Genomic DNA, 16,646 nt, shown 5'->3' with positions numbered 1-16,646 from the left:
TTAAGGAATTTTTAAAATACAGTTCTGAAAGCAATGATTTTCCACATATGAACCCTATGCCATTTAATGCATATATGATTGTATGTTTCTATGATTCTTATGTTTTCTAAGGATTATACCTTTCATTTATAAAACACATATATTATATATAGAGAGAGAGAGACTATATATATATACACACACACACATGTATAGTGACAGCCACTTACCCACTAAAGGATTATAATAATTAAATGGAATAAAGCACCTGGCATATAATAATTCTTTACTCCTCTGCAATATTAATGGAATGAATCAATGATCAATAATTTTCTTTCTTTTGTTAATGTCATTGCTTACAATCAACTCTATTACCTTCAACTAGCTGGACAGAAGAGAATGAGATCCAGTTTCAAATGGCAAGATACATATTACATTAAATGTCTGAAATGTTGAGGCAAACTTATATAATGGCAAAAAGTTATTTATGTGGCTGGAGAGGTGGCTCAGCAGTTAAGACCAGTTAATGATCCTACAGAGGACTTCAGCTCAGCTTCTAAGCACACACAAAAGACTGTAACTCCAGGTTCAAGGGATCTAATGCAGCACTAGGGATGCAAACAGGACACATACACAAGAAAAACATCTTTCAAATCAAATAAATCTTTTTCAAAAATTATCTATGCCTCAAATGGAAAAATATGCAAATTGATCCATGAGGTCCCTGTAAGGTTCATAATATAAAAAACAAAACAAAACGAAAAAGGGTCATTTTAATTACTCAAAGAAAAACACCACCATTAGAAGTCAATGTTTGAAATACTAAGACAAATGTTTTGAGTCTAAGTGCTCAGTGAGAATCCACACAGACATCACAAATCTGTATATCACACATGCCTGCCTCAACTGTCTTTTCTTTTACAAACAAGCATGTTCTATAATAATTATTCATAGGTCTTTTTTTTCCTACAAAGGTTGAAAGAAAAAACAACTCAATATATTAGTCATTACACAAATAACACAATGTTTTTTATTAACTATAAACTTAACACTCATGTTGAAACTTTTACCTGAGTAGTTCTTATCCCTGTTTTCATCCAGCTCAGTACTGGTGGTTGCCACAGTATCAGCTAGTGCTACAAGGAACATCTGCTCCAAGCGGGTAAGGCCTGGTAGACTTGAATGCATCAGATGACTTGAAAGTACTCTAGCATGTTCCTGGCCAAAATAAGCTGGTCCATACTGTGACAGGTTTATTACTTTTGATTTGTTCTCTCTCTTTTCTGGCTCTAAATCAATATCATCTGTTGTTATCTCCTGGACTTGGAACAGTTCTGAATATTGATCCTCTGGTTGGCTTTCAGTTTTGTCCTCATAGCTCTGTGGCTTTTTTGTACTGTCCTCTGAAATTCTGTAGGATGTGTCCTGGTCTGCAGCAAGCAATGCGTGTAGTGGTAGTGGAGGAATAGAGTCTATCTCAGTATAATCTCGAGTACCATCCTTTCCAATGGTAACTGTATCCTTCGCTGTACTGCCACTCACACTAATGGTCCGAGAGAGATGCCGCTTAGTTCCTTCTCCAGCATCAGGATCCCGAACTATTGCAACTTCACCTGCGATGCACTTTACTAAATGGGAAAGAATGGCCTTAGCTCTTCTAACTTTCCCTAAGTCCATCAATTCTAATAGCTGAGTTGGATGATACTGTGGCAGAGTAGGAGAAAGCGCATGTGCAGCCTCAAATAAGCCACCATCTTGAACCACAGTTGGTGAACAGAACACATCATCAGGGATAGCTGCTCCTTCAACAATACTCTTCCTTGCCAACATAGAGGATTTAAAGGCAGAATGATCTTGTATCATCATCTCTTCAACAGGACTATCAGCTTCAATGTCTCCAAATTTGACAGAATGCTTCCACTGGGCATATACATGCATTTCACAATCCATTCCCACCACCAATATTCCATCTCTTACCCAAGAGAGAGAAACAGGCAATGAAGGTGTGCCATCCACAGAGGATACCAAGTCTATAGATCTCAGAAGAACCCACCTTGACTTAACCCCTTGCTTGATACTACCACCTAGTGGTAAAGTAATGACAGCTACTCCATCCTTACTGTTGGTTTGATCACTTACAATTCCTGAAAGTCTCCCATACATGAAGATATTAGCACCAACCCCCACTGTGAGGATGTGAGAGCCATCTTCTTTTGACACCCAGTCCAAATGTACTAAATGCTTGATATTTGGAATAAGGTATCTATCCTTACTTAAAAATGCATCTGATTTGCTATATACAAACAGATTACTGTCCACACTGACCCTTGAATCAAGTACACTTCCAACCTTAACCAAATCATCCAGATGGATCGTCTGTTCTAAAACCCATTCTGAGCCTCCTGTAGATTCGCATTCAAATATACAGACATGCATAGAGAACTCTTTAGAAATAAAACCATTGTGGTGGATGGGCTGCTTGTAAGCCACTGCAAGTCGGCCTGTGTATGAACAGCTAACAGCAACAGGTCTTCCCACAATGCTCACAGTACTGCTGTTATCTTCTCCCTCATCATTCATCAAGGGCCATCTCCTCCAATGATAGGTCTCATTCTCATCACTTGTATTGCCCAGTGAGTTAGTTTCCATACAACATTTCCAGAAGCGCACTTTATTGTCCGAGCAAGTTGTAACCACTAAGTAAGGTGCAAGGCACACTGGATAAATTGAAGAGGAACTCAGATGACCTTTATAAAAAGGAAAGAAAATAGTCATAATCAGAGAATCACAAAATGTGAGATCAATAGATCTCAAAGTCTTCACTCAGTTTAATTTACTGTCTTTCAATGTTGAACCAGAACCCTCTTGTATCAATCTGTCTACAATTCCCATGTAGTATCACCTGTAAGAAACTGACTAAGATTTGGGATCAGAAGACCTGGATTCAAGTTCCAATCCATCAATACCTTGAAAGAATGGGAAAACCATTTAAACATGTAAGTCCATTCCACCTAGACAACAGGGAGCAATTTTTACTTGACTTGGGATGTCAGTGTCTATGAGACATTTGAAAGCATTTCATAAAGCCTCTGTATAATTTATTTCTAATTTTCAATAAACAAATGAGTATATTTCAAACTTTCAAATATGTTTAAACATTAGTTATGTGTGTGTGCACGTGAGTACAAGTGACCTTGGAGGCCAGAAGAAAGAGACAGATACCCCCAGAGCTACAGTTACAAGTGGTTAGAAGCTGCCTGGTGTGGGTACTGCTCTGGAAGAACAGCCAGTGTTCTTAACCACCCAGCCATCGAACTAACCTCCAAATATTTTGAAAAAACTAAAATCCTTTTATATTTGGAAAATATCCCTGGAAAGCCAGTAACTGGAGGCAGAGGCAGGGTTACAAGTTCTAGACTTTCCTACGTACATTAATTAATGAATTCCAGACCAGCTTCAGCTACAAAGTAAGACTCTCTTAAAAAAAAAAAAAACTAAACCAAAACAATTTCTCTGTCAAAAATCAAACAAAACCAAAATTAACTGGACCTTTAAGATCTTTTAGATCTGCATCAAACACAAAAGCCCATAATAAAAGTCTTCTCAGGATAATCTTTCAACTGTGAATGCAGAGCTGTCTTAGGGACAAGTAAGAAAACACTATACTCAATCTCATCCATTATAAAGCAAAAAAAGACTGAGCCTCCACTGTGATTCGTCAAACCATTATCTTAGGAACTCTCCAATTAGAATTCCACAGGTGGCAAGTCATTTCAGACGTGTAGCCTCAAATCCAATCCTTTAAATGACCTCATCTACCTTACTAAAGGCAGTATATCATTACAGGCCAGAAACATCCAGGTCTGAGAATTGCATGGATGGATGGACGGACTGATGGATGGACAGATGGACAGACAGGCAGACAGACTATACAAAAATAAGTAGGTAGATGACATATCTTTAATTTTAAAACTATTTACGGTGTATGAGGGCAGGTGCACATGTGTCGTGGTATACACGGGGTGCACACATGTCATGGTCTATACATGGAGGCTTCCTGCCACTCTCTAGGACTCAAGCTTACACTCAGGTCATTGAGCCTACAGAGAAGGCGTCTACCAGCAGAGCCATTTCAACGTCCAGAAATACATACTCTAATGTGAGGTATCTACTACATGTATTTTGGAATACTTTCATGGCAAAACCTCAGAGATGAAATGCATTTGTACGCAAATCACTGAAGGTCATTTAGTTGTATTTACAGCCAGAAGGCTCAGTAAATAAAGGTGCTTGCCCCCAAACCTGATGACTCCAGTGTGACCTCTGAACCTTGACTCCTGCACAGTATGTGACCTCCAGATGTATGCTGTAGCATGTCCTGTCCCAATAAATAAATAAATGTACAAATGTAAAATACTTCAAGGTTTTACTCTGTGCTAACCACGTTTTATCTTTAACTATGTATGTGTGAAGAAGGTCTGACAGATACTTTTGAAGGAAAATGCAATTATGACAGGAAGACTGCCCTAAGTTCAAGGCCGGCATGAGCTACATAACGAGAAAAAACAAGAGGGAATAACAAGAGGCAGTGTCTTAGAAGTACTTCCACTTCTCAGGAGATAATTTTCAGACTCCTTCTTGGTTACCTTAAGAAAAAATATACTTATGTTTTTTTCCTTCTCACTATAACCCATTCTTCCACGTGCACATGGTTGAGAAAGAACCAGCAGATGGAATTTATCATCAAAATTATTATTAACAGAAACATGTTTCCATTTGTAGCAAATGTGCAGCTTGGTCTTCATGTGGGTCCCCTAACAAGTGGAGCAGGGGCTGTCTCGGTCTCTGTTCCCTGCCCCTGGATCCTTTCCCCTGCCTGGACTGCCTGTGTTGGCCTCAGTGAGACATGCCTAGTCCTGCTAGGACTCGATGTCCCATGGTGGGTGGTACCCAAAGGGAGGAAATTATAGGAGAGAGATTTGTAAGGGTAGACCTGGGAGGAGAGGAAAGAGGGGGTGTAAAGTGAATAAAAAATAAACTACTGGGGAGAAAACAGAAACCTATTTCTAAAAGGGTGGATCACGCCAAGCAATAACTACCCCAATGTCACTGCAGCACATCCATTAGAAGATATCAAGACAACGTTACCTGCTGAAGGCGTTGCTCTTATCACTTCAACAGCTTCCGGCAGATCCAGGGGCTGGCTATACACAAGTCTGGAGCTCAGGATAAGTTTACTAGCCGTTTGAAGATTAGCGATGGATGAGGAGTGTGGCATAGCGCTCACACTAGAGGAGGTTTCTGGAGAAGAGTCCAGGTTCTTCTGTCCCGGGACCGGAAGCAGACTGTCGGATGAGACGCCCTCTGCAGCTTTGGCTTTGCGAATAAATTTGAGATGGATTACCACCACTATTCATACAAGATGAGACATGTTATTATTCTCTAAGAAATGTAATCTTAGACATGTTCCCACTGGTTGAGAGACAATTTTTAGACTCCTTGCCTACCTTGAAAAATATATACTTTTCAACTGTTTGGTTTCTTCTTACTGTGACCTACTTCTTCACAGGGACATGTCAGAGGAGAACAACAACCTACGAGGCCTAAGCTTTGAGTTACATAGTACAGCATTCCTAAACCTTAAACACACTAAAGGCCTAAGAAACACATTAACGTACCAACTCCTGTGTCTAGCCCCAGAAACACTGATTACATTAACTTGGGACAGATCTCAGTAATCTGTATTTGTAATAAACAGCTTAGTGGGCTAGTAAGATTGCTTAGTAGGTAAGGGCACTTATTTAATGTTCATAAAATTGGTCAATAGCAAAATTAATGCCAAAAATAACAGAATCTTTCAACAACTCTTAGAACTTTGTGCTAACTACTTTAAAGCAGATTCACCTTGACAACTAAATGACAGATGTCTAAGAGAATAAGCCATTATACTAAATCAAAGATTACATATCACACTGTGTATTGAAAGTCAAGTCACACTGTAATAAAAATACCTACCATATATAAATTAAAAATAAAAATATATGTAAGATATCTTACTGTCTGGCAACAGTGGATTCAGCATGGTATGGCTATCCCTGTGATTCTTTATTAGCAATCAAAAAGCACAATTTAAAAATTAAAAAAGAAACCTCAAGATAGCCTACACAGTGAGTTCATGGATAGCTTAGTCTATATAATGAGATTGTGTGTCAAAAAAGAAAGAACAAAAAGAAAACTGCCCTGGGAGTGAGTGCAGCTCACTGAAAAAGTCCCTGTGTGCCAAAGGTAGCACTAACCCAGACAAGATCCCATTTCTCTGTCTCATAATTAGTCTGAGTGTGTACAGTAAAGCGTGTGTGAAATAGTTCATCATCGACACTACTGGACTTCTTAATGGTAACCTTCAGATGTTCAATCACATTTTCCCAAACGACTGTTGCTCATAATGCTAGGCTGAGGCTGTAAAGGAGAGACTCTGCGCATGGACCACATCGACTCTTACCACCAGGGCTGACAAAAACCATGGTTTCCACAGACAGACAGCAGGTACTCCATAACTGTTAACTAAAATAACTCAGCCAACTTTTTTTTATTTCCAGTATATCTAATGTGCTCACAGACTGGTTTACTTTTAGAGTCAGTCTGTTAGAAACTCAGCATGATTGCATGTATTTTCCAAACCTAGCACTCAGGAGACTGCGGATCTTGGACTGGGCTCTTGTAACAGCTTGGGCTATATCATCTTCATCATTATCATCATCATCATCATCTTTTCATTTATCAACTCATTTCATTTATCAGCTCATTTCATCTTAAAGAATCAACCAATCTAAACCATTTTCTATAAAAATGTCTTTATTTTACATTATCTCTGTATAAAATAGCAATATGATTACTTACCTAAACATGCTTGTACAGATTTAAGATGAAGGTGCCACATATGGAGAATAGAGTTATTATTGCCGTCCTTCTCAATGACTACTAAAAAGAATTTTTCTGAAAATGGTGGTGGGCGATATCCTATTGTTCAAAGGGAAAAGAATAATTAATTTTTTTCTGTAGGATTAGAAAAGGATTTTTAATGGTAAAAAAATAAAGAAAAATCTCCTGATACGCACAGAAGTTGGAAAGGTGGCAAAATGTGGTTACTTGAATATGATTTGTCCTTTTTAAAATTTTAATTCTCACTGTATTAAGGTATTAAAAGGGTAGAAACATAATCTGGTTGTATTTAGAGCTGGGGCCTTTAAAGGCAGTAGGATTAGATAAGGAAATCATGGTGGAGTCACAACGGTTGCATACTGAGAGCTCTCTAAAGGGTGAAAGAGGAGATCTGTCCCCTCTCTCTTTCTACATGACATCCTGAGTTGCCTCTAGAACTCGTCCATCATCAGAGAGATACAGCCTTCAATCATGAACCAAAACTCACAAGCCAAAAATCTCTCTTCTATGATACTGACTACTGAGGTATGTCAGAAAACAGACTAACATGGTAAGAATTCATTTTCAGGATTATTTTTAACATATTTTTGTGTCAAAAAGTACAACACTATTAAAACTAACTGCGCTCTGTCCAATATACACAAAAAGTGCAGTGAGTGGACTCAATGTGTAAAGGGCTTGCCACACAAGCCTGGCTTCCTGAGTTCAGTTCCCAGAACGAACCCAGGAAAAGGTAGGAGGAAGGAGCTAACCCCACAATATTGTCTTCTTTCACATGCACACCTACACACTCACACCATGCTCTCACACATAATAATAACAATAACAATAAATTAGCCAGGTGGTGGTGGATCAACCACTTTGGAAATCAAAGTGGTTTCTTGAGGTTTCTCAGAAAACTGGGAATAGTTCTACCTCAAGGCCCACCTATACCACTCCTGGGCATATACCCTTAAGATGCCCCACTATACCACAGGAACAACTGCTCAACCATGGTCATAGTAGCTTTATTCACAATAGTTAGAAATTGGAAACAACCTAGATGTCCCTCAACTGAAGAATGTATAAAGAAAATGTGGTACATTTACACACTGGAGCGATATGGACACCAATCCACCCACAAAACTTTGGACCCAAAATTTATCTTGTCTACAAGAAAAGCAGGGATGGTAGATGGAGCCGAGACTGAGAAATGACCAACAAATCATCGGCCAACTTGAGACCCATCCGATGGGCAAGCACCAATCCCCAACATTATTAATGACACCCTGTTATGCTTGCAGAGAGGAGCCTAGCATGGCTGTCTTCTGAGAGGCTCTATCCAGCAGCTGACTGAAACAGATGCAGAGACCCACAGCCAAACACTGGACAGAGCTTGGGGAGTCTTATGGAAGAGTCTGTGGAAGGATTAAGGGTCCTGGAGGGAAAGGAACTCCACAGGAAGACCAACAGTCAACTAACCTGGACCCTTAGGGCTTTCAGAGACTGAACCAAAAAGCATACATGGGCTGGACCTACGTCCCCCAAACATATGTAGCAAATGAGCAGCTTGATCTTCGTGTGGGACTCCTAACAACTAGAGCAGGGACTATCCCTAAAGCTATTGCCTATACGTGGGATATGTTCTTCTAGCTGGGCTGCCTTATCTGGCCCTCAATAAGAAAGAATGTGCCTAGTCCTGCAGAGACTTGATGTGCCAGAGTTGGGAGGAAACCCAGGTCAGAGTCTCTACCCTCTCAAAGAAGGGGAAGGGAAGAAAGGACTGTAGGGATGGGGATAGGAGGTAGGGCAGTGATCACGATGTAAAGTGAATAAAATATATTTTAAAAAAAGAAACAGTTATAAAATTGAGTGGAAAATCAAAGAGAAACTTTACACAGAGAAGAGAAAAGCTTCAAAAAGCATTAAGAAAAATTTTGTTGGCTTAATTTGACAGAGGCATAAGAAATACGTTAAAGAGGAATAAGTATTTGGAAATCCTTTGTACACTAAAGTGGTACTCATTATAGAGGATAAATTCTTAGAAAAGGACTGGCTTTTCACTGTAATACAGCATGACTTCTACAAATATAAAATCATAATTTCTAAAAGAAATACTTGGTGCTAAATTCTGAAGTTGAAGTTGAAACTAAACATTTTACTCTTTGTTTTGAAAGATCTTACAGAAAACCTATTTTCTTTCTAAAAAGGGTCCTAACATCCAAGCATGGGTCGTCTGGGAGAGAAGCTGGCACTCTTAGCCACTGTGCCATCTCTTCAGCACTAACAAGCAGCTCTGACAGCTGACTGATTGCCCAAAGCTTCAGAGTGACCACCTTGGAACACCACATGTAATGAAAGCTTGGAGGTTTTTTAATGATTAAACAAGCTCACTTTTTGTTCTTCCTGATGAGATTCTATCATCTGGAATGACAGGGAGTCAGTACCCTTCATCAGCTAATAAACACGCCCTGCCTCCCTCAAAAAACATACCTTGTGATGGTTGGAAAAATATTTCTGTTTCCTTTTCTTTTTTCTCCATATCTTCTTTGTGTGGTTTATATCCAATAATGAAGTCTTCTTGAAACACATGCAGTAACTGTGTATTTGAGCCACACTATAAATGAGATACGTGAAAGCAGTTTTGATTAGCTTGGCACTGAATGAACAGAGTGCAATCATAAAAATTCAGGGAAATTCATCTCCTTACACAGAATGAAATAAAAGGGCTATAATATTACATTAAGCCATAAAAACTGTATCAAAGTTTGGAACATTTTTTTTTGTCTGCCGGGATATAAGAATATAAAATCTCTCTATAAAATAAAGTCATCTTCCCAAGGGAAAGAGAGACCAACTGAAGACAGCTCCATGAGCAGAGAAGTCAGAGAACATGGTCATGGCACAGGGAGACAGCCCCAGTCCTCAGGAGGTCGGGGCAGTGAGTTCTAGCCACACAGCTGCTGCCTCAAACACAAACAAAAGGACATCAGAGAAGGAGAGGGAGAAAAAGAGGATTCAACCAGGGAAGAGGGAATTGACAGAAATATAGAGGGAGGCGGAAGGGAGGGTGGGAGGGGGGGGGGTAGGGGGAAAGGAGACAAAGAGACAGAGACGGAGATCAGAAAACATACTGGGAACAAACTTACAGTGAGTTTTAAATTCTTGAGATTTATAAACCTATCATTCATTAGTAGTTGGACTTTACCACCCTTGTGATACTGAAATCAGAAGCATATGGGAAACAATCTGATATAAATATAAAGAAAAAGAACACTGGATGAGAGTGGACCACACCAGTATCCATGGTAAAGAGATCAACCAATGTGGGGAACCCACTCTTCTAGATCTGTCTGCAGTAGAAAAAAAAGTAACTAGTTGAATTTAAAGCACATCAATGCACCTTGAGCTCAGGAAAGTTACGATTTCCTACGAGGTATTGTCAGTAACTTGAGTCTGGCAGCCCCACTTCTGCTACCAAAAGCTGATGTGGTAATTTCTCCATATAGGTAGAAATATCTTTAAGATATTTAAGCAATGCAAGCACCATAGAAGATTATGAGTAACTCTATACTTGTCTTATTCTTCATTTTGTTTTGTTTTAAATATAGGATTACTTTATCAAAGTAATCTTTTTTGTTTAAATGGCTGTGTTTTCTCTCCCAGTCCATGAACATGACCTTAAAGAATAATCAGTCCAGAGATCAATGGACTTTACAACTCCTTGGGGAGACAGGCTTTCCTCTTCTCCCGGTTAGGAGGCGGAAAGGAAGCCTCACTACACAAAGGACTGTGAACCCAAAGTTAGAGTCCATGCTGAGATTTCACTCATCTGCATTTTAATGGACCTCATAAAAATACCCAATCTGATGCCCAAGCAAGCAAACGCTGTTTACTCCCGACTGAGCTGAAATCAAAGCTAACATGGAAGGAGAAACCACAGCTGCAGTCTGTGCACAGCCGCACTATATCTGCCCTCAGCATACAGACACGGAGGTAGTTTCAAACTTCCTTTAAATAATGACACAGATACAAGTCAGCTGGAGGGCAGTGACTCCTAGGTCATTAGTAGAGTCCCCACACACATACTTTGGGAATCACTGGACACTGGATTTTTATCAAATGGTAATTACACTAAAACCAGAAAATGTACACAGAAAACAGTCCGGAGTGAAGAGAATCAAGTACAACACATAACATCACCAATTGAAAAGCACGTTTTTACTTGGTCAGTTATTGCATCAAGTTCAATAATGCAGCCTGGTCGAGCAGTGGACTGCTGGCTCACAATGTTGAACACTTCTCCGATAAGTTTCTGTAAACAACAAATGCAAAATGTCAATGATCAACAAAATTACCACTCTACTGTCAATATGATAGCATCATAAATACTATAATTCACCCATATAATCACTGATGGACAATAGCAATTAATATATTCAAAGAAATATATCAAATTTCCATTCTCATTTCTGTTTTTAAAGTTACAAACTTAGACAAACTGACATTTCATAAATGTTGTAACTTCAAAGCACTTAACTATTTCAATGACATCCAGATGAATGGGGATAAGGACCTGACCCAACGCCTGCATGTGTGGCTTAGGGATGTTTAAAACCATCGGAAAGTACAACTCTCCAAGTAATATACAGAGATCTTGACGAGCAGGCGGGGCTGTCTCTTGACATAACGAGATTTGAATTAAAACATGATGCTAGCTTCTGGATCTCTTAAAACTCCCCAAACTTCATACTGGGATAGGTCTCTCCCCCAACCCTCACCAAGAAGCCATCTCTTTTAAATAAAAACCTTTCAATAACAGAATGTCTCAGCACTCATCTGCAGTGTCTTTCTCTGCCCTCACAACTTCACCATAACAAAGTTTAGATCCATGCTTAGCTAAAGAACAACTCTAAGAGGAAAGAGCACCCATACTGGATGTGTAGGACCTTTCTGATTTGTATCAGTAGAATTCAAAAAACAAACAAACAAACAAACAAACAAACACGTGTACTGGGATAGATTCTGGATAAATAAGTCATGAGAGATAAACTGGGTGATTAAGTAGGGCTGAACCAATTGACATGAGTACATTCACTCCAGAGTCAGGGTTTAAAGTGTTAGCTCAAACACCAACAAGTGGTTTTGTCATTCTGTTAGTTTTAGCCACTGAAACCTGGGCTCAGCTGTGACCTACAACCTGTGAGGCTAAAAATGCCGGGATTTCTCTAGCACAAAAAAAAAAAAAAAAAAAAAAAAGACTGCTACTCAAAAGTATATCAACATACCAATAGCAACAAGATAGTACTTTTTGAAAGTGTACTGTGCATCAACACTTTAACAATATCTCCAGATTCATGTGTATATAAAAGTTTAAGAAGTGTTGCTGCTATAAGCTGGGTGTCCTGGTTAAATATTTGTCAACATGACACAAGTTAGAGTTATTTCGAAAGAGGAACCTCAGTTGAGGAAAGGACTCCATCAGATTGGCCTTTAGACAAATCTGTAGGATATTTTCTTGATTAATGATAGAAGTAAGAAGGCCCAGCCCTATGGGTGCAGTGACCCTCCCACCATGTGGGTGGTCCTAGATTATACAAGAAAGCAGGCTGAGCAAGCCACCAGAACAAGTCAGTGAGCCGAATTACTCCATGGCTGTGCTTGACTTACTGCCTCCAGAGTCCTGTAACATGAAATGAATTCTTGCCTTCCCAAGTCGCTTTTGGTCACAGCAATGGGAACCATAATACAAATTAAACCTCTAATTCCAGCACTCAGAATGCTAAGGTAGGAGGATTAGGAGTTCAAGAGCAGCCTGGGCTACACAGTGAGTTCTAGTCAAAAGCTGAGGTGTATGTCAATGGTAGAGTGCTTACCAAGTGAGCACAAGGCTCTGGGTTACATTAGCAACACACATACATGCGTGCACACACATACACACACACACACACACAGTATTTTTGTGGTTGATAATTTTCAGTCTCGGCTGTACACTGATTCTTTCTCAATCACTGATGCTTAGGTCCCATGTACAGAGACTGACCTGGTGGTCTAGGGAAAATCTGATCATGAGTGATTCTATAAGTTCCTCAGGTATTTTCCAACATATAACCGAGGCTCTCACAAGAACAAATAAAAATTCCAGCTAAGGGTTTGTCTTCCCTCCTCACAACTCTCTATAAACACTATAACTAAGGAGTTTGCCAGTACAAATCCCACTCAACCTACAACCAAGGAATTCATTCAGCAGTAGAAATAACTTCCATTTCAACCAGCAAGCTTATATTACAGTACAGGGTTGATGTGGGTGAAGCACAGAACTTCAAAAGCATCACAAAAATCAATATGAATGATATAAATTTTAATGGGGTATCTCTTAAAAATAAAAATTCATGGAAAAACTAAAATAAAGTATAAAAACTTTAAAACAGGATCCAATGGCTTAATTATCCTGAAAGCAAAATAAAAACTGTATAAATGCAACCCTGTTTTTAAAGAAAATTAGTTAGAAATATATTATAAAGAGATTAAGTTTACATACACCCAAAATAAGATTAATGCTAGTTTTATTTTCCTGGCTTTCATGGATGGAAATACATTCGTAATGTTTTCAAAATCATCTTATTTGATTGTAATCAGTAAACAGTCGTATCTATTGATCAGACAGAAATCTTTTGTAGAATGACACTGCTGTTCTTACAGAGGATCTGGGTTCAGTTTCCAACATCCACAGAGATGCTCACAACTGCCTGTAATTCCAGTTCCAGAGAATTCTATACTCTCTTCTGGTCTCCAGGGACACCAGGCACATACATGGATGCAAAACATGCATACACATATAATAAGAATGAATAGACCTTTTTTAAAAGGGGAAAATGAGTACAAGGACACTAAAAAAAAAAAACAAGCAAATCAGTTTCAGAAAATCAAAACACAAGGTGATTTCCAAACACTGCATTCCATTTACTCCTACTTCTTTTTTTTTAATTTTTTTTTATTGGATGTTTTATTTACATTTCATATGTTCCCTTACCCCATCCCCCACCCACCCAGGAACTTCCTATCCCCTCACCCCCCCTCCTTCTTCTCTGTGGATGTAACCTCTATCTACCCCCCCCACTCCCACCTCCCCACCCTCAAGATTCCCACCCCCGTGACGTCCAGCCTTCATGAGGTCAAGGTTCTCTTCTTCCACCTATGCCCAGCAGGGCTCTCCACTGTTCTAATGAAACTGCTATGAGGCCGACAGCTGTTCTCCACAGACTGACGGTGAGTCCCTAGTGATGAAAATAACACCTACACCAATCACTGAAAGTGGAGGAGTCAAGCGGGTGCCGACCTAGAGCCTTCATCCCTACTGACTAGTGTCCATGGTACTGGAAAGCACACTGCATGCCACCAAAGGAGAAATAAATACCAACCCAGCTACAAATTACTCAATCTACGATGGTAATCTGCATGCAAAATACACTGCTTCAACAGTGACACCAAGCTTGTGGGACCAACCAATATCCAACTGCATTTAAGGATCACTCCATGAGATGGAACCTACCTGACACTGCTCTGGTGACCAAAAACCTGAAACTATGAAAGCCCAGGGTCCTACAAGAAAACTAAATACTACTGTTCTGCTAAAGGAACATAGCATAAAATGATTCCTAATGATATTCTACTATACTCAAAGATCTGTATCGTGCTCATCCATCACTAGAAAAGCTCCCTCTTGCAGTAGATGAGAACAAACAGAGACCCACAGCTACAGAGTGTGCACAGAATGTGTAGATCACGTTTCCACGTTTGTTCTTACAGGACTTCTGTGTGCGAATGTGTGTGTCCCTGCATCTGTGTGTATTTCTTGTGCTCCCCGATCCCTGTTTGTTTTGTCCTGCCACTTCAACTACAATTTCCCCTCCATCCCCTCCACCCAGTCTTTTCTAGACACCTACCCTGGCCTCCAGATCCACTCCCCCTTAGAAAAAAGCAGGTCTCCCTCAGACATCAACCATAACAAGCTATACTGAGAGCAGGCACATACTATCACACCAAGGTTGGATGAGACAATCCAGTAGGAGAAGGGTCCCAAAAGCAGGCAAGAGTCAGAGACAGTCCCAAACACCTGCACCCACTTTTAGAAATCCCACTAGAACACCAAGTGACTCAGCCGTAACATACATGCAAAAGACCTAGGTCAGACCCTTCTGGGCTTCCTGATCTCTGCAAGACACCATGAGTCCCAGGCAGTTGATTCTGTGGACCATGTTCTTTTGGTGTCTCTGATCCCTGTGGTTCCTCCTAACCTTCCTTCATCTCCTCTGTAGGACTCCCTGAGCTATGCCAATGTTTGGCTGTGAGACTCTGCATCTGTTCCTGGATAAAGTCTCTCTGGTCTCTCTGATGCACAAATGTGCTAGGTCTCGGTCCCAGAATACTCTGCAAGCAGGACAAACTATAGGCAGAAAGTGGCTGGGTGGATGTTCCAATCCCTCCACTTGAGGCCTTGTCTGGTTACAGAAATAGCCAGTTAGGGTTCCATGTCCCTCATTATGAGGACTTTTTGCTAGGGTTACTCTTGTAGATTCCATTGCACTAGGTTCCTACCTTACCCTGAAATGTCCCCCTAACTCCAGTTGTTTCTCTCAGTATTTTCTACTTCTCCCCAGCACCCACCAGATCCCTCCCTGTTCCCAACCCTACCTGCCTCCGGTCCACGAGAGAAATCTATTTTATTTCCTTTTCCCAGGGAGATCATTCATCCATTTTTAAGCCCTCCTTGTTACTTAGCCTCTCTGAGTCTGTAAATTTTAGCATGGTTGTCCTTTACATTACAGCTAATATCATTCATACGTGAGAGCATAACATGTTTCTCTTTCTGAGTCTGGGTTACCTCACTCAGGATGACTTTTTCTAGTTCCATCCATTTGCCTGCAAATCATGATGTCACTGTTTTTAACAGCTGAGCAATACTCTATTATGTAACTGCACCACTTTTTTTGTTTTGTTTTGTTTTGTTTTTTGGTTTTTCGAGACAGGGTTTCTCTGTGTAGCCCTGGCTGTCCTAGAACTCTCAAACTCAGAAATCCACCTGCCTCTGCCTCCCAAGTGCTGGGATTAAAGGCGTGTGCCACCACCACCTGGCTTGTACCACGTTTTTTTAACCACTCTTCAGTTGATGGGCATCTGGGTTGTTTCCAGTTTCTGGCTATAATGAATAAAACTGCTAAGAACAAATTGAGCAAGCATTCTTGTGGCAGGACAGAGCATCCTTGGAGTATATATACCCAGGAGTGGTACAGCTGGATCTTGAAGTAGGTCGATTTTCTGAGAACAACATATTGACTTCCAAAGTGGCTGTACAGGTTGGCACTCTCACTAGCAATAAAGGAGTGTTCCCCTTTCTCCACATCATCCACAGCAAGAATTGTCACTAGTAGTTTTTATCTTAGCCATTCTGACAGATAAGATGGGATCTCAAAGTCATTTTGACTTGCATTTCCCTGACGGCTAAGGATATTGAACATTTCTTCGAGTGCTTCTCAGCTATTTGAGACTCTTCTGTTGAGAATTCTCTGTTTAGATCTGTACTCCATTTTTTAATTGGATTATTTAGTTTGTTGATGTCCAGTTTCTTAAATTCTTTATATATTTTGGATATTAGCCCTCTGTCTCAGAAAGAAATCAGGGAAACAACACTCTTCGCAATAGCCACAAATAATGTAAAATATCTTGGGGTAACTCTAACCAAGCAA

At 40.0% G+C, this 16,646-nt stretch overlaps 1 protein-coding gene across 5 annotated transcripts in view; it reads right to left on the bottom strand.

Moving 5' to 3' along the window:
• The window catches only part of Dmxl2 (Dmx like 2), a 129,592-nt gene that overhangs the window by 46,537 nt on the left and 66,409 nt on the right, over nt 1-16,646 (bottom strand). For all 5 annotated transcript variants that reach the window (XM_028783311.1, XM_028783313.1, XM_028783312.1 and 2 more), the window contains exons 14-18: nt 11,126-11,215; nt 9,394-9,517; nt 6,880-6,999; nt 5,128-5,355; nt 1,050-2,726 (exon numbers count right to left, since the gene is read on the bottom strand). In XM_028783311.1, coding sequence (XP_028639144.1) covers nt 1,050-2,726; nt 5,128-5,355; nt 6,880-6,999; nt 9,394-9,517; nt 11,126-11,215 — 2,239 coding nt within the window. The remainder of the gene's footprint in view (nt 1-1,049; nt 2,727-5,127; nt 5,356-6,879; nt 7,000-9,393; nt 9,518-11,125; nt 11,216-16,646) is intronic.

The sequence above is a fragment of the Grammomys surdaster genome, unplaced genomic scaffold, assembly GCF_004785775.1.
Source record: "Grammomys surdaster isolate TR1022 unplaced genomic scaffold, NIH_TR_1.0 1057, whole genome shotgun sequence".
Taxonomy (NCBI): Eukaryota; Metazoa; Chordata; class Mammalia; order Rodentia; family Muridae; genus Grammomys; species Grammomys surdaster.
This window is presented reverse-complemented; position numbering and strand designations above follow the sequence as displayed.